This window comes from Salmo salar, chromosome 16 (assembly GCF_965601325.2).
Source record: "Salmo salar chromosome 16, fSalSal1, whole genome shotgun sequence".
NCBI lineage: Eukaryota > Metazoa > Chordata > Actinopteri > Salmoniformes > Salmonidae > Salmo > Salmo salar.
Genome location: NC_138306.1, coordinates 31,282,375 through 31,305,017, shown reverse-complemented (window position 1 = coordinate 31,305,017; position 22,643 = coordinate 31,282,375). Strand labels below are relative to the sequence as shown.

Sequence of the window (22,643 nt, the reverse complement as noted above, 5' to 3'; positions counted from 1 at the left end):
ATAGATATAGGTCTGTAGCAGTTTGGGTCTAGAGTGTCTCCCCCTTTGAAGAGGGGATGACCACGGCAGCTTGCCAATCTTTGGGAATCTCAGACGATATGAAAGAGAGGTTGAACAGGCTAGTAATAGGGCTGCAACAATTTTGGCAGATATTTTTAAAAAGAGAGGTTCCAGATTGTCTAACCCGGCTGATTTGAAATAATGTTACTTTAATAGTGTTTACATATCTTGCATTACTCATCTCATATGCATATACTGTATTCTATACTATCTACTGTATCTTAGTCTATGCCGCTCTGACATTGCTCATCCATATATTTATATATTTTTAATTCCATTCCTTTACTTAGATTTGTGTGTATTAGGTATTTGTTGTGAAATTGTGAGATACTACTTGTTACTATAGATATTGCTACACTTTTGGAACTGGAAGCACAAGCTTTTCGCAACACCCGCAATAACATCTGCTAAACACGTGTATGTGACCAATAAAATGTGTATTTGATTTGATTTGATTATTACTATTTTTTGTCTACACCCACTGTTCTTAAGCTTTATCCCCACCCATCTCTTTAAGGGTTGATCGAGCGTTCTGTACTAACAACAGCCGTCGAGCACCCAAGCTAACTTGCTAGCTACTTCCAGACACAAATGAGGGAACAGCTCACTGAACATTACTTGCCCTAGCAGAGCTGGTTAGGCTGTTATGTTATCCAGAGCATTGGTGACTGTAACTGTGCTGCTGGCAATAATTTAATTATGCTTTTTTGCCGATATTCAACGGGTGTTGAGCGTTCGTAAATTCATCAGCTATTCTGCTCTCTGACACACTCAGACGAGAGTGCTCTGAAATCGGAGTAGATGACCAGACTGAATTTACGAACGCACCCGAAATGGTTACTTGCATAGTGGAGTTTTTTGTTAAGACATGTAGCTAGCTAGCTAGGTAGTCAGTGAACCATAATCCCAACTCATGACATTACTACCCTGCATGAATCTACAGGTAGCTAACCAAACAGGTTCAATGTTAGCTAGCTAACATTAGGCTATAGCTAGCCAAGCAAATGGCTCTGAGATATGAATAATAAGATCATACACGTAACGTTAGCTAGCGAGCCAGCCAGCTAATGTTAGCTAACTAGCTAACAGTACACTTTAACTTTAAATGAAACCACTTTCTGTCAAAATCAGAAACGTGTAATATCTGAAAATGTAGCTAGCTAGACTATCTTACCCATATACATCATTCATGGATTGACGTATCTCCTGTCGGATGCCATGGTTGCCCTTAGTTTGAAGATGTAATCCGGAGGCAGGTGTTTTCTCTATCTCCTTAGCTATCATACTCAAATTCAACTGATTTCAAAACACTTATGCAGTTTTACTACATGATACATTTTTTTTAAAGTGCGTTAGACAGGATTACCTAGACATACTGACCAGATCAAATAGACAGAAGCGTGCTATATGCCAGACCAATCCAAACTCATCTCTCGGCATGTCCAGCCCACTCATTATCTCAGCCAATCATGGCTAGCGGGAAGGTTGTGTCTTTTTCTGTGGCTAAACCAACTAGGCTTGTAATTTAAAAATGTAATTTGTATTTACAGATGGCATACAAGTTTGTTATTAACGCACATGAAAGTTCACATGTTCGAGAAGGCATTTCTGCCCAAAAACATATTTAGATTTTTTTTTTTTTAAAGTTCACGTTCAAATGGCTTTCCTGTGAAGTAGTGATCCTCGACATATGGCTAGTTTCCTGAAACGGGTCACATATGCAGGTTCGAGTGATGGGACACTGTGCTTACTGTAGAGCAAGACAGCCAAGCAGAATGTCAGCATGTTCTTTTCTATCCTCAACACCTTGACAGTGTTCAGTATGTTATTCAGACTGCAGCTTGACATGTTGGAGTAATGATGCATCCAAGGCTCCAAGACCAGAGGGACAGGTCTTTATTTGGCAATTTGTTCCAAAGAAGAGGAATAGATGGTTGAGTACAGTAACAGAGGAAAATGGCGACAGCTGCTAATGTCTGGCCCGCCGCTATAGTAACACACAATCAAACCACCAAGGACACCAGGAAGGTCACACATTGAACTGTTCCTTCTGGATAGTAACAGAACAAGACTGCCTCTTGTTCTCAATGGACTGCTTACTTTGTGTTGCTCCAAACATGTTTTGTTAAGGGTTTAGAGATGACAACAGTCACTATATTTTCTTAGGGGCTATCCCTTCATTAGGAACTTGTCTGTGACTGAAAGAGTTAACATACTAAAGGGTAGTGTTGAAGCGGCCGATTCTCTTTAGCAGGTAAATAAATACAACGATTCCTTTCAGACTGACACCTCCATACCACCATCCCTCCTCCAGTTTCCTTCCTCCTATTGACAGGTGCATCTGTTTTTTTCCAGTAAGTAACAAGGCAGCCCTTATATGGCTGGAGAGAGCCTGCAAGATGCCTAGGCCAGCAGAACCCTGGAGGTATTCAGGCCATGACATCCCTCTAAGTCTTCTGTACACAATGACCGGACAGCCTGTCATGGCTGCTATGTGCTCTGTGAGAGGCAAAGGCAGGTGGACGTTAACCACTTTCCTTGCCAGGCAGGCAGGCCACTGTGTCTCATATGATACAATATTAAGGAAAGTGAAAGTGAATACCTAGTCAGAAACACAAGCACCTGTGATAAAATCTGTAAATCTGTGTACCCAACCAATAAACTTAGATTTTTATATTGCTTTATATATATATATATACACAGTGCATTGCGAAAGTATTCAGACCCCTTGACTTTTACCACATTTTGTTACGTTACGGCCTTATTCTAAAATGTATTCAATAGTTTTTTTTCTTAATCAATCTACACACAATACCCTATAATGACAAAGCAAAAACAGGTTTTTAGGAATGTTTGCAAATTTATAAAAAATGTAAAACAGAAATATCACATTTACATAAGTATTCAGACCCTTTACTCAGCACTTTGTTGAAGCACCTTTGGCAGTGATTACAGCCTCGAGTCTTCTTGGGTATGATGCTGCAAACTTGGCACAGCTGTATTTGGGGAGTTTCTCCCCTTCTTCTATGCAGATCCTCTCAAGCTCGGTCAGGTTGGATGGGGAGCATCGCCTCACAGCTATTTTCAGGTCTCTCCAGAGATGTTCGATCGGGTTCAATTCTGGGCTCTAGCTGGGCCACTCAAGGCAATTCAGAGACTTGTCCCGAAGCTACTCCTGCGTTGTCTTGGCTGAGTGCTTAGGGTCGTTGTCCTGTTGGAAAGTGAACCTTCGCCCCAGTCTGAGGTCCTGAGCGCTCTGGAGCATCTCTCTGTACTTCGCTCTGTTCATCTTTCCTTTAAGCCTGACTAGTCTCCAAGTCCCTTCTGCTGAAAAACATCCCAACAGTATTATGCTGCCACCATCATGCTTCACTGTAGGAATGGTGCCAGGCTTCCTCCAGACTTGACGCTTGCCATTCAGGCAAAAGTGTTCAATCTTGGTTTTATCAGAGCAGAGAATCTTGTTTCTCATGGTCTGAGATTCCTTTAGGTGCCTTTTGGCAAACTCCAAGCGGGAGGTCATGTGCCTTATACTGAGGGGTGGCTTCTGTCTGCCCACTCTACCATAAAGGCCTGATTGGTGGTGCTGCAGAGATGGTTGTCCTTCTAGAAGGTTCTCCCATCCCCACAGAGAAACTGGAGTTCTGTCAGAGTGACCATTGGGTTCTTAGTCACCTCCCTGACCAAGGCCCTTCTCCCCCGATTGCTCAGTTTGGCCAGGCAGGCCAGCTCTAGGAAGAGTCTTGGTGGTTCCGAACTTCTTCCATTTAAGAATGATGGAGGCCACTGTGTTCTTTGGGACCTTCAATGCTGAATACATTTTTTGGTACCCTTTGCCAGATCTGTGCCTCAACACAATCCTGTTTCGGAGCTTTACGGACAATTTCTTCGACCTTATGTCTTGGTTTTTGCTCTGACATGCACTGTCAACTGTGGAACCTTATATATACACACAGGTGTGTGCCTTTCCAAAAAATGTCCAATGAATTTAATATAGCACAGGTGGACTCCAATCAAGTTGTAGAAACATGTCAAAGATGATCAATGGAAACAGGATGCACCTGAGCTCAATTTTGAGTCTCATAGCAAAGGATCTGAATACTTATGTAAATAAGCTACTTCTGTTTTTGCTTTGTCATTATGGGGTATTGTGTGTAGATTAATGCGGAAACTGTTTTATTTACTCAATTTTAGAATATGACTGTCACCTAACAAAATATGGAAAAAGACAAGGGGTCTGAATACATTTCAAATGCACTGAATACTATATACAGACCACTTGACTTTTTCCACATTTTGTTACTCTACAATTGATTAAAAATAACAATTTCCTCATCAATCTACAAGGCCGAAGGAGGGATTTGGCTTTGGGGGTGACCAGTGAAATATACCTGCTGGAGCGCGTGATGCGAGTGGGTGCTGCTATGGTGACCAGTGAGCTGAGATAAGGCGGGGCTTTACCTAGCAACAACTTATAGATGACCCGAAGCCAGTGGGTTTGGCGACGGATATGAAGCGAGGGCCAGCCAACGAGAGCATACAGGTCGCAGTGGTGGGTGGTATATGGGGCTTTGGTGACAAAACGGATGGCACTGTAATAGAATGCATCCAGTTTGCTGAGTAGAGTGTTGTAGGCTATTATGTAAATGACATCGCCGAAGTCGAGGATCGGTAGGATAGTCAGTTTTACGAGGGTATGTTTGGCAGCGTGAGTGAAGGAGGTTTTGTTGCGAAGTAGGAAGCCGATTCTAGATTTAATTTTGGATTGGAGATGCTTAATATGAGTCTGGAAGGAGAGTTTACAGTCTAGCCAGACACCTAGGTATTTGCAGTTGTCCACATATTCTAAGTCAGAACCGTCCAGAGTAGTGATGCTAGAAGAGCATGCATTTAGTTTTACTAGCATTTAAGAGAGGCCACGGAATCAGTGTTGTATGGCATTGAAGCTCATTTGGAGGTTTGTTAACCTGTTGCGTAAAGGCGAAAGAACCCCTCGCCAACTTCAAAACAACAAATTCAAATTTCTCAAACATACAAGTATTATACACCATTTTAAAGATACACTTCTCGTTAATCCAACCACAATGTCCGATTTCAAAATGGCTTTACGGCGAAAGCATACCATTAGATTATGTTAGGACAGCGCCTAGACAAGAAAAACCACACAGCCATTTTCCAAGCAAGGAGAGGCATCACAAAAACCAGAAATACAGCTAAAATGAATCACTAACCTTTGACGATCTTCTTCAGATGACACTCCCAGGACTCAGTGTTACACAATACATGTATGTTTTGCTCGATAAAGTTCATATTTATATTTTTTAAAAAACATTTTACATTGGCGCGTAAAGTTCAGAAATGTTTTGCCTCCCAAAACTTCTGGTGAATGAGCACATACATTTACAGAAATACTCATCATAAACGTTGATAAAAGATACAAGTGTTATGCATAGAATTAAAGATAAACTTCTCCTTAATGCAACCGCTGTGTCAGATTTCAAAAAAGCTTTTAGGCGAAAGCACACCTTGCAATAATCTGAGTATAGCACTCAGCTACCAAAACAAGCCATACAGATACCCGCCATGTTGTGGAGTCAACAAAAGTCAGAAATAGCATTATAAACATTCACTTACCTTTGATGATCTTCATCGGAATGCACTCCCAGGAATCCCAGTTCCACAATAAATGTTTGTTTTGTTTCGATAAAGTCGATATCTATTTCCAAATACCTACTTTTTGTTTGCGCGTTCAGTTCACTATTCCAAATGCACAATGCTCGAGCACTAAGTTCAGACGAAAAGTCAAAAAAGTTCTATTACAGTTCGTAGAAACATGTCAAACGATATATAGAATCGATCTTTAGGATGTTTTTATCATAAATCTTCAATAATATTGCAACTGGACAATTCCTTTGTCTTTAGAAATGAAAAGGAACTCAGCTCGCTCTCACGGCTGCGCACGTGACTTAGCTCATGGCATTCTGCCAGACACCTGGTTCAAACAGCTCTTATTCTCTCCCCATTCACAGTAGAAGCCTGAAACAACATTCTAAAGACTGTTGACATCTAGTGGAAGCCTTAGGAAGTGCAATATGACCCCACAGACACCGTATATTGGATAGGCAATCACTTGAAAAACTACAAACCTCAGATTTCCCACTTCCTGGTTGGATTTTTCTCAGGTTTTTGCCTGCAATATGAGTTTTGTTATACTCACAGACATGATTCAAACAGTTTTAGAAACGTCAGAGTGTTTTCTGTCCAAATCTACTAATAATATGCATATATTAGCTTCTGGGCCTGAGTAGCAGGCAGTTAACTCTGGGCATGCTTTTCATCCGAACGTGAAAATACTGCCCCCTGTCCCAAACAAGTTAACACAGTGTCCAAAGAAGGGCCAGATGTATACAGAATGGTGTCGTCTTAGTAGAGGTGGATCAAGGAATCACTAGCAGCAAGAGCGACATCGTTGATATATACAGAGAAAAGAGTCGGCCCGACAATTGAACCCTGTGGTACCCCCATAGAGACTGCCAAAGGTCCGGACAACAGGCCCTCCGATTTGACACACTGAACTCTATCTGAGAAGTAGTTGGTGAACCAGGCAAGGCAGTCATTTGAGAAACCAAGGCTGTTGAGTCTGCCGATAAGAATACGGTGATTGACAGAGTCGAAAGCCTTGGCCAGGTCGATGAAGACGGCTGCACAGTACTATCTTTTATCGATGGCGGTTATGATATCGTTTAGTACCTTCAGTGTGGCTGAGGTGCACCCGTGACCAGCTCGTAAACCGGTTTGCAAAGCAGAGAAGGTGGGGTGGGATTCGAAATGGTCAGTTAACTTGGCTTTCAAAGACTTTAGAAAGGCAGGGCAGGATGGATATACGTCTGTAACAGTTTGGGTCTAGAGTTTCACCCCCTTTGAAGAGGGGGATGACCGCGGCAGCTTTCCAATCTTTGGGAATCTTGGACGATACAAAAGTGAGGTTGAACAGACTAGTAATAGGGTTTGCAACAATGGCTGCAGATAATTTTAGAAAGAGAGGGTCCAGATTGTCTAGCCCAGCTGATTTGTATGGGTCCAGGTTTTGCAGCTCTTTCAGAACATCTGCTATCTGGATTTGGGTGAAGGAGAAGCTGGGGAGTCTTGGGCAAGTAGCTGTGGGGGGTGCGGAGCTGTTGGCCCGGGTTGGGGTAGCCAGGAGTAAAGCATGGCCAGCCGTAGAGAAATGCTTATTTAAATTCTCGATTATCGTGGATTTATCGGTGGTGACAGTGTTTCCTAGCCTCAGTGCAGTGGGCAGCTGGGAGGAGGTGCTCTTATTCTCCATGGACTTTACAGTGTCCCAAAACTGTTTGGAGTTAGAGCTACAGGATGCAATTGAGTTACTTGTGCCTTGAAGTCTAAATAAATCACAGACTGTCACCAGCAAAGCACCCCCACAACATCACACCTCCTCCATGCTTCTCGGTGGGAACCACACATACAGTGATCATCCCCTGAACAAGGCAGTTAACCCACTCTTCCTAGGCAGAAAATAAGTTTTGTTCTTAACTGATTTGCCTAGTTAAATAGTTAAATAAAGGTAAAATAAAAAATGTTGCAGCTCGAGGCGTCACTGCAGACCTGGGTTCGATCCCAGGCAGGCGGCGCACAATTGTCCAGGTTAGGGAAGGGTTTGGCCAGCCGTGGTTGCCAGCTGGACGGTGTTTCCTCCGACACATTGGTGCGGCTGGCTTCCGGGTTAAGCTAGTAGCAGTGTGGCTTGGTAGGGTCGTGTTTCGGAGGACACATGGCTTTCGACCTTTGCCTCTCCCGAGTCTGTAGTGGAGTTGGGACAAGACTGTAAACTACCAATTGAATATCACGAAATTGTGGAGAAAAAGGGGTAAAAAACCAAAATGTAAGCCCTTTATCAACTTTGCCAGATGATCTTGTGGATATCATTTTTATGTCTCTCTGTGGAGTTTTAAGGAAGTTTCTTATTATCGTTAGCGGAATTGCTAACTAGCATTAGCGCAATGACTGGAAGTCTATGGTAACCAACGCTAGTTAGTATCGGCTTGCGAAACTACCTCTAACTTCCTTCCTACAGGATGCAGAGACATACAGATGGTATCCATGAGTTCATCTGACTCTGGTGAAGTAGATAGAGGGCTTCATTGCCAAAATCACGAAGTATCCCTTTAAAGCTATAGATCTTAAATGTAATTCTGTCCTGAATCGTGAGCCTAGACATGCTGGGTATAAGTTTGAGTCAGAGGTTGGTGAGGTGATTCAATACTCTGAGTCAGTGCTGTGTGAAATGTTTGGTCTGTCTATATTTGGTCTTTGGCAGTGCTCCGAGCCCTGACCCTGTGCTGGGTAAGCGGTAAGGTTATGGGGTTGTATGTACCAAACTGGGTGGAACAGCAGAGACAGACTGCTTGGGAGAGAAACCTCTCTCTTCAATGCTGCTGTCAGCTGGCCATTTCTTACATAGCTCAGATTTTTCACAAGCAGCAGCTATTGGGAGAAGAGAGGCCTTTTGGACAAACCAGACGGAATGCTCCTGTCTTGTACTGGTTGCTCTCTTTTCTCCCTCGGTGGTGTGACTTGATATCTCTACTAAGAAGAGCTTACAAGCATGGAGAATGTCCTGGGAAATGCTCAGGATCAATGATTAAGCCTCGGGAATGGTGGCCCTGATCCGAACACTAATCCTACCTGTCATGCCAGCTCTTGCCCTTGGAAAGAAAACTCTCTTAATATTGACAAAGTGCAAATTAATTATTTTGTCCATGGACATGACATCTCATTGCACCTTAGCATTTCTCTCTTCCACATTGTGGAAGCATAAGTACTGCAGCTGGAAAGCTGTAGCTTTTTAGAGCCGTTGTCATAGTTTCCTTTCTGCAGCAGTGTGAAGGAAATACATTAGAGGTCTGTCATTTGATTGGAATTGAGTATGTATTGATTCAGAATGAACATGAGCCTGTTTTCAATCTGAGGACATAATAATATTAAAACAAAAACATGAAAGTGTGTTTCTGTTAATGCACCACATCTTACGTTAAGCGAAAATGGGATTTTCTATTTTCATACATTAATTTCACCCGTAGAACATTACAGGCAGTGCTAAATGTACACAGTGTTTAACTTGGGTAAATGAGGCTCGACAAAGAGGGTCATCTAGCACATGAGGAGCACAAAAGTCAGTGTTTAAATAAGGGGAAAAGGGCTCCAGTATTCCTCCTGGAGAGGTCTCGCAGTGGCTCAGTCCCAGTGCCCTGCAGACATGAATCATGATAGATAAGGAGATTGGACTGAGATTATGTTTGAAGAGCCCCGGGCTCCATAAAGTAGCCTGGGTCTTGGTGACCATGACAAAAGGTGAGTCAGGGTCTGAATATTCACTCACAAAGTACAGTATTTTGGTTTTGCAAGCAAATTGTTATAGCTATAATTTAAATATATATTAATTACATATTTTCAGAGAGAGGTTTTTGATAGAAATTCATTTTAAATTGTTCTGTCTGAAATCTTTTTTATTTTTTATTTTACCTTTATTTAACTAGGCATGTCAGTTAAGATCAAATTCTTATTTTCAATGACGGCCTAGGAACAGAGAATGAGCCATCTGTATTGGCTCTCGTTCAAAGACCTAGACCTTGGCTCACAATAATATGAACTTCTCATGCTTTGCTCAAACATAGATGATATGGATGTAATTAAAGCAGCTGTGATATGTACAGTTGAAGTTGGAAGTTTACATACACTTAGGTTGGAGTCATTAAAACTCATTTTTCAATCACTCCACAAATTTCTTGTTAGTCGGTTAGGACATCTATTTTGTGCATGACACAAGTAAATTTTCCAACAATTGTTTACAAACATATTATTTCACTTATAATTCACTGTATCACAATTCCAGTGGGTCAGACGTTTACATACACTAAGTTGACTGTGCCTTTAAACAGCTTGGAAAATTCCAGAAAATGATGTCATGGCTTTAGAAGTTTCTGAAAGGCTAATTGACATAATTTGAGTCAATTAAAGGTGTACCTGTGGATGTACTTGAAGGCCTACCTTCAAACTCAGTCCCTCTTTGCTTGACATAATGGGAAAATCAAAATAAATCAGCCAAGGCCTCAGAAAAAAAATTGTAGACCACCACAAGTCTGGTTCATCCTTGGGAGCAATTTCCAAACGCCTGAAGGTACCCCGTTCATCTGTACAAACAATAGTACGCAAGTATAAACACCATGGGACCACGCAGCCGTCGTACTGCTAAGGAAGGAGACACGTTCTGTCTCCTAGAGATGAACGTACTTTGGTGCGAAAAGTGCAAATCAATCCCAGAACAACAGCAAAGGACCTTGTGAAGATTCTGGAGGAAACAGGTACAAAAGTATCTATATTCACAGTAAAACGAGTCCTATATCGACATAACCTGAAAGGCCGCTCAGCAAGGAAGAAGCCACTGCTCCAAAACCGCACTAAAAAAGTCAGACTTCGGTTTGCAACTGCACATGGAGACAAAGATCGTGCTTTTTGGAGAAATGTCCTGGTCTGATGAAACAAAAATAGAATTGTTTGCTCATAATGACCATCGTTATGTTTGGAGGAAAAAGGGGTAGGCTTGCAAGCCAAAGAATACCATCCCAACCGTGAAGTACGGGGGTGGCAGCATCATGTTGTGGGGGTGCTTTGCTGCAGGAGGGACTGGTGCACTTCACAAAATAGATGGCATCATGAGGCAGGAACATTTTGTGGATATATTGAAGCAACATCTCAAGACATCAGTCAGGAAGTTAAAGCTTGGTCGCAAATGGGTCTTCCAAATGGACAATGACTCCAAGCATACTTCCAAAGTTGTGGCAAAGTGGCTTAAAGACAACAAAGTCAAGGTATTGGAGTGGCCGTCACAAAGCCCTGACCTCAATCCTATAGAAAATTCGTGGGCAGAACTGAAAAAGTGTGTCTCAGTTCAACCAGCTCTGTCAGCAGGAATGGGCCAAAATTCACCCAACTTATTGTGGGAAGCTTGTGGAAGGCTACCCGAAACCTTTGACCCAATTTAAACAATTTTAAGGTAATGCTACCAAATACTAATTGAGTGTATCTAAACTTCTGACCCACTGGGAATGTGATGAAAGAAATAAAAGCTGAAGTAAATCATTCTCTCTACTATTATTCTGACATTTCACATTCTTAAAATAAAGTGTTGATCCTAACTGACCTAAGACAGGGAATTTTAACTAGGATTAAATGTCAGGAATTGTGAAAAACTGAGTTTAAATGAATTTGGCTAAGGTGTATGTAAACTTCCGATTTCAAGTGTATACACTACCGGTCAAACGTTTTAGAACACCTACTGATTCAAAGGTTTTTCTTTATTTTTGCTATTTTCTACATTGTAGAATAATAGTGAAAGCATCAAAACTATGAAATAACATGGGATCATGTGGTAACCAAAAACAAATCAAAATATATTTGATATTTGATATTCTTCGAAGTAGCCACCCTTTGCCTTGATGACAGCCTTGCACACTCTTGACATTCTCTCAACCAGCTTCACCTGGAATACTTTTCCAACAGTCTTGAAGGAGTTTCGTCATATGCTGAGCACTTGTTGGCTGCTTTTCCTTAACTCTGCGGCCCGACTCATCCCAAACCATCTCAATTTGATTGAGGTCTGGGTGGTTCTGGAGGCCAGGTCATCTGATGCGGCACTCCATCACTCTCCTTCTTGGTAAATTAGCCCTTACACAGCCTGGAGGTGTGTTGGGTCATTGTCCTGTTGAAAAACAAATGATAGTCCCACTAAGCCAAAACCAGATGGGATGGCGTATCGCTGCAGAATGCTTTGGGTAGCCATGCTGGTTAAGTGTGCCTTGAATTCTAAATAAATCACTGACAGTGTCACGAGCAAAGCACCCCCACACCATAACTCCTCCTCCTCCATGCTTCACGGTGGGATATACACATGCGGAGATCATCCGTTCACCCACACTGCATCTCAAAAAAACACTGCGGTTGGAACAAAAAATCTCCAATTTGGACTCCAGACCAAAGGACAAATTTCCACTGGTCTAATGTCCATTGCTCATGTTTCTTGGCACAAGCAAGTCTCTTCTTCTTATTGGTGTCCTTTAGTAGTGGTTTCTTTGCAGCAATTCGACCATGAAGGCTTGATTTATGCAGTCTCCTCTGAACAGTTGATGTTGATATGTGTCTATTACTTGAACTCTGTGAAGCATTTATTTGGGCTGCAATTTCTGAGGCTGGTATCTCTAATGAACTTATCCTTTGCAGCAGAGGTAACTCTGGGTCATTCCTGTGGCGGTCCTTATGAGAGCCAGTTTCATCATAGCGCTTGATGGTTTTTGCGACTGCACTTGAAGAAACTTTCTTGATTTCCCGTATTGACTGACCTTCATGTCTTAAAGTAATGATGTACTGTCGTTTCTCTTTGATTATTTGAGCTGTTCTTGCCATAATATGGACTTGGTCTTTTACCAAATAGGGCTATCTTCTGTATACCCCCCTACCTTGTCACAACAAAACTGATTGGCTCAAATGCATTAAGAAGGAAAGAAAATTCCACAAATTAACTTTAAAGAAGGCACACCTGTTAATTGAAATGCATTCCAGGTGACTACCTCATGAAGCTGGTTGAGAGAATGCCAAGAGAGTGCAAAGCTGTCATCAAGGCAAAGGGGGGCTATTTGAAGAATCTCAAATATAAAATATATTTTGATTTGTTTAACACTTTTTTGGTTACAACATGATTCCATAGGTTCTATTTCATAGTTTTGATGTCTTCTATTATTCTACAATGTAGAAAATATTAAAAATAAAGAAAAACTCTTGAATGAGCAGGTGTTCTATATGTACACCTAATTAGCAATCCAATGTAGAATTGTTTATGTCATAAAGTCACACTGCTCAATGCATTAGGGCTGCTTTGCACATGGTTCCACTCTTGCCATGCACTCTCTATTCCCACTCTGTTGAGCATTCAGAATGAGAGCTTGTCAGGATGTCACTCTTCTCTCTGTTGTGCAATATGCCTGCAAATTGTGCAGATTATTTCATTAATGCTGGAGCGTTACACTCTCTTGTAGAGCAATTACAAGGGATGTTTGTGTGTCAAAAAGAGTCTATTTGAACATATTATTCCTTTATTTCTAGACAACCGTGGAAGCCGTAGGTGTTCCCAGTAGATTACCACTTCCAATATGTATGTTTTTTATTTATTTAAAAAGCATTCTAAACTGTATTTGTTTTATGTTAAGGGGCTTTCCAAGTGAAATATGGATTGGCGTTCTTGGAACAACTACCGAGTGAGTGACTGTACTGTAATCTCTCACATACTGTGGCCTTGCTCTCTGTTTCCTGAGTCAAATCAATACCAGAGCACCCGCTAAAGAGTTTCTGTCCAGGCTCATTAATTATAATTTGCTCTCCTTTCCACTTAATCTATTAGAGGCTCTTGATTCACACCCATTAATCTTTTCTCGTTAATGTGTATTCTCTCCCCTCACTGAGACTCATGTTCCTCTGGTGTTTGCTTAATGACAGTCAGGACTGGTCAGATCTGCCTCACTTGCTCTACGGTTCATTTTAGTGAAAGCACGATTTAGTCAGAGTTTATTTTGTCTTACGTTCAGATGAAAACATAATGTTTGAGTGGTACAGACAACCTCTTATGTAATCCTGCTCCCACAGTGGGCGGTGTTAATTACTTACAACAAAAAGTAGATTTATTTACCCAAACAGAAACTAAACATCATTGTATATGTCCTGGGGTCATTCACTGAGGATTTGATGGCTGAAGAACCATTCTGGTTCAGATAACACACAGAAAACAAATCCACAAACATGTTTCTGCCAAAAGGCTTGGCTCCCCTCTTGTGATCATTTTAAAATGAACTGTGAGGTAAAAATAGTTGTTTCTGTCTTGTAACAGTGCCCCATTTAGAAACCATTTAAAGGTCTAAAAGGGATGCTGGCACTAATTACATTTAAGTATTTTCTTCATCAGCAATTTTTAGGCATGGTCATCTGTACACTACAGTTATTCTGCATGTTGCTTTTGTGCACAACTGGCTTTAGTCCATGTCAAATTAGCTTCAAGGAGCATGTTTCTCCTCCGTTAGGACCTAGTTACTGCCTACACATCCACGTTTGTGCTACAAAAGATTTTCATTTTGGACGGATTCCTTACAATGATATCATAGCCTGATCATTATCAGAAAGCTGTGTTGCTGCAACTTTTACAGTCATATCAAGCAAGATAGGACCCTCCCCCTCCCAAACTCCAGCCCAGATATTGCCTCACTTGATTTGCCCGCCCACTCCCACAATGGTTTCTGAGTAGAGCCGAGAAGAGAAGAAACCTCTATGTGGAATTCCACAACCAGAGTTTGCCTTTCAGAAAATAATTTATCTTTCTTAGAAATAAAGAATTCTGATTTGCACTGACTTATCAAATTTCCGATAGTGAAGATATTTTCTTTGCAACGGTTGTTGACCCAGATGGTACTTGTCCTCCAATGAACCTATGCTTATGTTAACGTATTGGATGTTTTGCCATAAGCAATAGCAGTGTCTGCTATTTTTAGGTATACGGCATTTACATGGCTAATTATATGCGTGCACCTTGGATTTTGCAGCAGTCACTTCCAGTATAAGATGAAAGCGAGTGCTGGGAGCTATAGTAGTTTGCATTGCGTATGCTGTTGATTCAGCTGTGAGATACCATTGTATGTCTCATAACTGTTTATTTGGCCATGTATTGTGGTGTTTCTTATCTGTAGCTAGAGAGGTGATTGTTCCATTATTTCACAGAGCGAGGTCCTGCTTATTCTGCAGTTGGCTTGTGTTTCACTAGGCTCTATACAACACAATGGAGTACTCAGTTACTTGTTGAATTGTGTCACTGATCTGTTGATGAAATAATAGATAGCATAGATTCTTTCATCCCTCTGTTTCAAATAAAATATTGTACTATCTGTAATCTTTAAAAAAAAAGCTTTAAAAAAAGCATTTCATTAATTTCATTGCATATATACCTCACATCAGTTCCATTCCATATATGCATGGTGTGACATGCACTGTAATGATCCTTCTCCTGATCAGCTCTGAGATGGTGTCATTGCCCTGTGCTTTCTTTCACTTTGTTTTAGAGCTGCTGCCACAGGAAATGACTCTGGGTGGGGGGTAAACCAGCCTTATGACTCATTCTTCTGTAAATCTACCATTAGAGTAAAACAAGGAAATTACAGTTCACACAAATGTATGTAGTACCACGAATACAGTACTATGAGTACATAGTTTTGCGTAGCCAGACATAGTATTCCCATATTGTCACTTTAAAAAAAAGTAACAATCTTTTAGCAAAGTGTTTTACCCAACTGTAATGGCTTGCTATTCCCACCTTAAACAGCAGTCACAGTACATTTGTTAAGTGAATTGCTCCTCATCCCAGGATACAAGGAGTTGACTTTGATATCGTCACTCACAGGAAGAATGAAAGGCTCATCAATTCTGAAATGGACATTTTATTTTGGTAAATGTGCAGGATAATTATCAGAGTCTATTAAAACTTCCCAGAGGGTTGGGAACACTTAACGTTGCGTGCCGTAGCAAGCTATGCAGCTTTAAATGGTTGGAGATTTGGCAGATGCCTGTTGTTGTGGTGGCTCACAGTCCTGTGATGGCTTCTGTCTCTGTGTGTCTCTCCAGGGAGTGGCTTTGTCAACTCCAGGGGCTCTCCGGGACTCCTGGGCACACCCAGCGGGAACGGCCTGGGGAAAGTCATGCCCACCAAGTCTCCACCGCCCCCTGGAGTGAACATGGGGATGGGAAACCGCAAGCCAGACCTGAGAGTGGTGATCCCCCCATCCAGCAAAGGCATGATGCCCCCACTGGTGAGTAGCCTACAGTCCCCACTCCTCACTGCACATGAGCAGACTGTAGGAACACTATGTATCTCTCAGTCCTAGGGCCGGCTCAGATTCTGGCTTAGAAGCATTCTCCTTTCCCCTCACATGTGTGCAACAGAGGGAGTTTTATTTTCCCTACACAGGATCGTGACCGTATCATTGTGGTGTAGCGTGCCATGCTGGAAATGTTTTGGAGCAGAAGACAATGTCCTGAGGATATCAGTGCTGTCTGAGGACCCCTTTCTTCCTGGTGGGACTGGTTTACGTGCAGCTTAGTTTCACTTCCATCAACAGCAATCAGCAAGTGGCATTCGTTCTCATGCTGCATTTTTATTTGATCACCTACAGGAGCAAGATTCTGGACAGTGCCAAGAACACAAACAGCACTATAGCTAGTTGGTCTATATTTCTGAGGCCCAGTCACTCAATTATTCATATTGAAATGATAGGCCCTCTCTAATTATTATAATGAAGGTACAGAGCACCGGAGGCTGCACTAGACTGTCTCATCAATCTAAATGAGAAGAAAAGGAAAGAGGAAAAAGTGTTCTGAAATTGGCCAGTAATAGACTCTTTCCAACCTGCATGTTGCTGGAGCTCTCAGCAACGGGAGTTCCTCCAAGAGACAGAGGCGTTGTTTGGATCAGGGGTGCCCGTGGCGTGGGCATCCATCCACCAGCCTGGAGCAGGGAATCAACATGTGTATGGTACTGTTACCATGCCAGCATCTGGAAGTGGTAGAGCTCCACACGTCACAAAGACAAAGCATTATTTTAGATCTAACTGGTAGAATGGTTCAGACAGAGAGAATTTAGAAGTCCTGAATGTGTCAGTAGTATTGAGACGAAAGGGAGGGCCTGCTCTGCTCTGTCAGTGGAAACGCAACATTCCAGATAGGGGGCTTTGGGGGCTGGCAGGTCTGCAGACAGCCTGTCATTAGGCCATAATGGTATTAAATTAATCACATCTCAGTGTGACAGAGTGGGGATGAAGGCTTAATCAGGGGCCCAGTGTGAGCCAGATAATATCTTGTCGCCCTTGTCGTGTCTTCCTGATGCTATTGATTGAGTGTGGTATTAAGACAGTCCTGGCCAGGGCACAGGGAAGTTGGAAGAGGGGCTTCCAGTTAGTCTCTTGTGTAGCAGAACATTAGGCCTCACATACAGAGAGACCCCAGTAATCCCAAGGTGAAACAAAAATGCACAATATGCAGGCTTAGTAGTACTGTATCAATATATTACATTGACTGGTACCTCGTTGACAACTTTATATGAGCTACAAAGATTTAGTTACTTTACAGTTTTTCATTGAGTTGACCTAACTAGTCAGTTTTAGTTTCTTGAACACAGTTTATTTGAAAGTGGAGAGCCTTCCAAATGAGTCACGTTAGAGCCTCAGGATTGATGAAGTAATTAGATTGACATAGTTATGTATTGATGCATGAGAGGTTAAGAACTTATTCAATGTGAGGTTAAGTCCAAGTCAAAGTGAGCTTGCTGACTTAAACTCTTCACCTTAGAGTTTATCCATTTCGGTTTTACATCAGTAACCTTCTGTAGCGAATAGTGGTGGATCCACAATCATAGGTCAAACTCTGAAATGGTCACAAACACAATGCTAAAGTGTTATAACATGGTCATTTAGCAGACTCTTCTATCCAAAGTATTTCAGGGAAGTTCATGAGTCCACAAAGAAATGGATTGACATTGCATTTGACAAAGAGGGTTTCGCAAGGTAACATGAATAGCGGAGGACAGAGTGAATTTTTAAGTCTAGAGGTCAGGCACGTCTAGATGACTTTTAGTTGTGGAATACAATCAGGCAATTAGGACTTTGGATTTCAACATCAAAAGGGTGACTGTAGAAGCCATCCTGACCTTCTCTTGTAACCCTGCCTCTCTTCTTCTCTTCTGTTGAGAGCAGTCAGAGGAAGAGGAAATGGATTTGGTGAGTTTTAAGAAATGCCTGAGAAAAATGGCTGAATGAGCACGCTTTAAATCGTAACAACAACAGAAAGAGGCATATAGATCAGTAATACGTGTTCAGGAGTGACAGCTGTACTTGAACTGTAGATTTGAATAACTTGAACTGAGTTTATTGAATATATTTGATTTGATTTGAATGCATTTTATTTTTATAAAGACTAAATTGAGAAATGAACAACAGCATCAGTGTGTCACTGCATGTTTTAGGCCTGGCCTGTTAAAGATGCCTCAACCTGTCTAATGTGCTGTGCACCGCCACTCCCATGTGTTGTTCAGGGAATGCCAGACATCCTGCTGGGGTTTGTGTGTGTTTCTGTTTGTTTGCGAGTGAGCACACGATGCACATGTTCACTAGAACTATCAGACAGGTCCTACATCAATCTTGTGTCTGGTTACTTCAAGAAAGTAGTTAGGACAGACATCAAATATTATTTAGTCAAAACGAAAGGTTTCGTAATATCACAAAAATTCCAAAGTAACTTCCCAAGAAGAGATTTCAGATCTTGGATTAATTGTTCTAATGGGGAGGGGCAGATTACTTCATTGTGGATTAAGTCTCAGAAGTTTGTTTTTGATGATGTCACCTCGTTGGAGAGAATAGGAGCAGCGGATATTTATCAAACTGTCATGATGCAATATTGCCTCAAATGTAACCCACAGCTGCACTATATTACAAGTAACCATATCAAATCATAAGGATATGCCTTATGTGTTTGCTACACTGATTGAGTAAAGGTGTCTCTTGATGTTATTCCCACCCAGATCCCAAACAGTCCTGCTGCTCATGCTAAATGTCATTTTGCCTCTATCAGGTGCCAGAAAATACAGTGCATTTGGAAAGTATTCAGACCCCTTGACTTTTTCTACATTTTGTTATGTTACAGCCTTATTCTAAATTTTATGAAATTGTTTTTTTCATAAATCAATCTACATACAATACCCTATAATGACAAAGCAAAAACAGGTTTTTAGGAATGTTTGCAAATTTATAACAGATGTAAAACAGAAATATCACATTTACATAAGTATTCAGACCCTTTACTCAGTATTTTGTTGAAGCACCTTTGGCAGTGATTACAGCCTCGAGTCTTCTTGGGTATGATGCTGCAAGCTTGGCACAGCTGTATTTTGGGAGTTTCTCCCATTCTTCTCTGCAGATCCTCTCAAGCGCGGTCAGGTTGGATGGGGAGCATCGCTGCACAGCTATTTTCAGGTCTCTCCAGAGATGTTCGATCGGGTTCAATTCTGGGCTCTGGCTGGGACACTCAAGGACATTCAGAGACTTGTCCAGAAGTCACTCTGTTGTCTTGGCTGTGTGCCTAGGGTTGTTGTCCTGTTGGAAGGTGAACCTTTGCCCCAGCCTGAGGTCCTGAGCGCTCTGGAGCAGGTTTTCATCAAGGATCTCTCTGTACTTTGCTCCATTCATCTTTCCCTCGATCCTGATTAGTGTCCCAGTCCCTGCCTCTGAAAAACATCCACACAGTATGATGCTACCACCACCATGCTTTACCGAATGGATGGTACCAGGTTTCCTCCAGACGTGACGCTTGTCATTCAGGCCAAAGAGTTAAATCTTGGTTTCATCAGAGCAGAGAATCTTGGCCATTAGGTGCCTTTTGGCAAACTCCAAGTGGGCTGTCATGTGCCTTTTACTGAGGAGTGGCTTCCGTCTGGCCACTATATGATGGAGGCCACTATGTTCTTGGGGACCTTCATTACTGTAGACATTTTTTGGTACCCTTCCCCAGATCTGTGTCTCGACACAATCCTGTCTCAGAGCTCTATGGACAATTCCTTCGACCTCATCGCTAGGTTTTTGCTCTGACATACACTGTTACCTGTGGGATCTTATGTAGACAGGTGTGTGCCTTTCCAAATCATGTCCAATCAATTTAATATAGTACAGGTGGACTCCAATCAAGTTGTTGAAATATCTCAAGGATGATCTATGGAAACAGGATGCACCGGAGCTCAATTTTGAGTCACATAGCAAAGGGTCTGTTTTTTTATTTTTAATACATTTGCAAAAATGTCAAAAACCTGTTTTCGCTTTGTCATTATGGGGTAGTGTGTGTAGATTGATGAAACATTTGTATTCAATCCATTTTAGAATAACGGTTGTAACGTAACAAAATGTGGAAAAGGGGAAGTGGTCTGAATACTTTCCGAATGCACTGTATGTCTCACTTTTAGATCAGAACAAACAAGTGTAGCATTCAAAGTTGATAGAGGTACATAATGGACAGAATGTTATATCCTCAGAAGATTTGAATAAAGCATGCATAGATTTATAAATTGTGGGAAATGAGTCCTGTGTGAGTGTGTGGGCCTGGTGAGTGTTGTTGGCTGCCTCAGAGCTTGTGTGGTCCTGTTGCTGCTGCATGAAGGCACTGCGTTGTGTGTGACTGTGTGCTTGGGACAGCATGCCAGCCACTGCAGCCAGGATCGCGGTTTTAAAGGAGTTAGTAGTAGCTACTGTATATTATCCAAATGTAGGACCCGTCTCTTTTTGTATTAGACTTAAGAAATCTGCCATCTGTAAACAACTTGAGTGCTGAAGAGCATTTGCCTTAGCTTGTATGGAAAATTGAATATGAAAAGATTGCATATCAGCACCAATCCCACTATTGTATATGGTAAAACGATATCATACTTCAAAACTATATTCCCTTATCCATAATCCCTACATTGAATATCTGTTAAGAGATTCATCCACAAACAACAGCCCTCTTCTCAATATTGGATAAAAACATGCAATGTCTTTACTTAATGGGATTGAGTTTTATGCTTATTGCGCATATTGTCAAGCCGTTGTCATATAACAAGCCTCAATATGTTATCTGGATTGTAGCTACATGTGACATGAAGCTACAATGCCACCTCTTGGTGGAAAGTAGTATCGCAACACATTTGTCCACTGTCACAATAATAATGGTCTTTATCAAGTTACTACTTAAAAACATATAAAAAATGTAATCTATAACAACTGACATTTTGTATAATTTGGGTTCACTACAGTAAGCCCTATAGGGCCATACTGTTGCTTTGTTCATTACATCTGTGTTTTCCTGGTTCTGTTTGCAGAACACCCAAAGGCTAAGCAGCACCCAGTCCCAGCCACTGGCCACCCCAGTAGTGTCTGTCACCACCCCCAGCCTGCCCCCTCAAGGCCTGGTATACTCAGGCATGCCCACTGCTTACAACACCGGTGAGTCTACCCGTCTGTCCCCTGCCACGGCTGCCTCATCCATGCCTGCCTGGCTGTTACTGATTGGTCTGGTCTCCTGTGGAGAGAGTTGTTGCTGCAGTAGCAGTGGCAGGGGGAGTGTGTGTAACTCACTGTTCTCTGGTGCTGTTGTTGTTGCAGAGTACTCCCTGAGCAGTGCAGAGATCTCCTCCCTACAGGGCTTCGGCTCTCCAGGGCTCTCTCTGGGCTCCGTGTCGGCATGGCAACAACATCAACTGGGCCAGGCAGCTCTCAGCTCTTTGGTGTGAGTAACACACTAGCAAACACATGCACATACACATTAAGAAGCCCACACATGAACACACATTCAAAGTACATAGCTTGTACTCCTTCAAATATCCCTTTTCCAACCACCACTCCAAGAACCTGATCTATGTCACTTTCCAAATGGTCACTGAGCCCGTGCTGTTTCTCTCACAGGGGTGGTGGTCACCTACCTCAGGGCTCCAACCTCTCTATCAACACCAGCCAAAACATCAATATCAAGTCAGAACCCATCTCCCCTCCGCGGGAGCGCGTCACCCCCTCTGGCTTCCATCAGCAGCAGCAACAGCAGCGGCATCAGCAGCAGCAGCAGCAGCAGCAGCGGCGTCCGGCCGGCAGGACCTGGGCCGCTCGCCAGTGGACAGCCTCAGCTCCTCCTGCAGCTCGTACGATGGCAGCGACCGCGAGGACCACCGGCCAGACTTCCACTCCTCCTCCATGGGGCTGGGCAGACCCCCGGCCGGCACCGAGGACAACAGGGCGAGCCCTTCTGTCAAGCGCATGCGCATGGACACCTGGGTGACATAGAGCCACCTGGTCAAGCCTCCAGTCACCAGCTAGTCAGATGGAGGGGGGGGGGGGGGGGGGGGGGGGGGGGTAGGGAGGGAGGGAGGAAGGGAGAGGGTAGACTTGGGGGAGAGATGGATGGGGTAGGAAAGGTCCTTATAGTTATCATTATAACATTATTATTTAACTCCATTTCATTTTGTAAGAAGGAGAATGGCAAATACAATTAAAGGACATATCTAAATTAAATACGTCTCACATGAATAAGAAGAGCATTCAAGTAGTTGGACTGAATTATGTACACAAACAGACGTTATCAGGTACTGGGTGCAATCAGATTATGTTTTCAGGAGTCCGATGTTCAAAGAAAAAAAAATAATGAAACAATCTAGTTTATTGTAGTCACTGGTCTAGTCTGGCACTTACTTGTAGTTGCTGTTTTTGCAAGTTGCAAACAATCAAAGAAAGTCAGAGTGTTGCCTACTGGCTGAGGGCCCCTGCTTGTGGCGTCCACTGTTAGAGCTCAAGTTTCACAACATGATGGTGTAACCGCATACACCTTTAATCTCATACAATGTTGACTCAGTTTGTCTCTTCTATTAAGTTATTAAATCAAATCGATGTGAAATCTAATTTTAAAACAAAATC

The 22,643-nt window shown here is 42.3% G+C and overlaps 1 protein-coding gene across 1 annotated transcript in view; it reads left to right on the top strand.

Moving 5' to 3' along the window:
• LOC106573766 (myocyte enhancer factor 2aa) overlaps positions 1-22,058 on the top strand; it is a 131,446-nt gene extending 109,388 nt beyond the window's left edge. The window contains 7 exon segments of the mRNA XM_045697145.2: positions 13,341-13,388; positions 15,793-15,977; positions 17,916-17,939; positions 21,062-21,185; positions 21,345-21,468; positions 21,645-21,817; positions 21,820-22,058. Of these exon segments, the coding sequence (XP_045553101.2) occupies positions 13,341-13,388; positions 15,793-15,977; positions 17,916-17,939; positions 21,062-21,185; positions 21,345-21,468; positions 21,645-21,817; positions 21,820-22,016 (875 nt within the window). The 3' untranslated portion in view covers positions 22,017-22,058.
• The last annotated feature ends 585 nt before the right edge of the window (positions 22,059-22,643 follow it).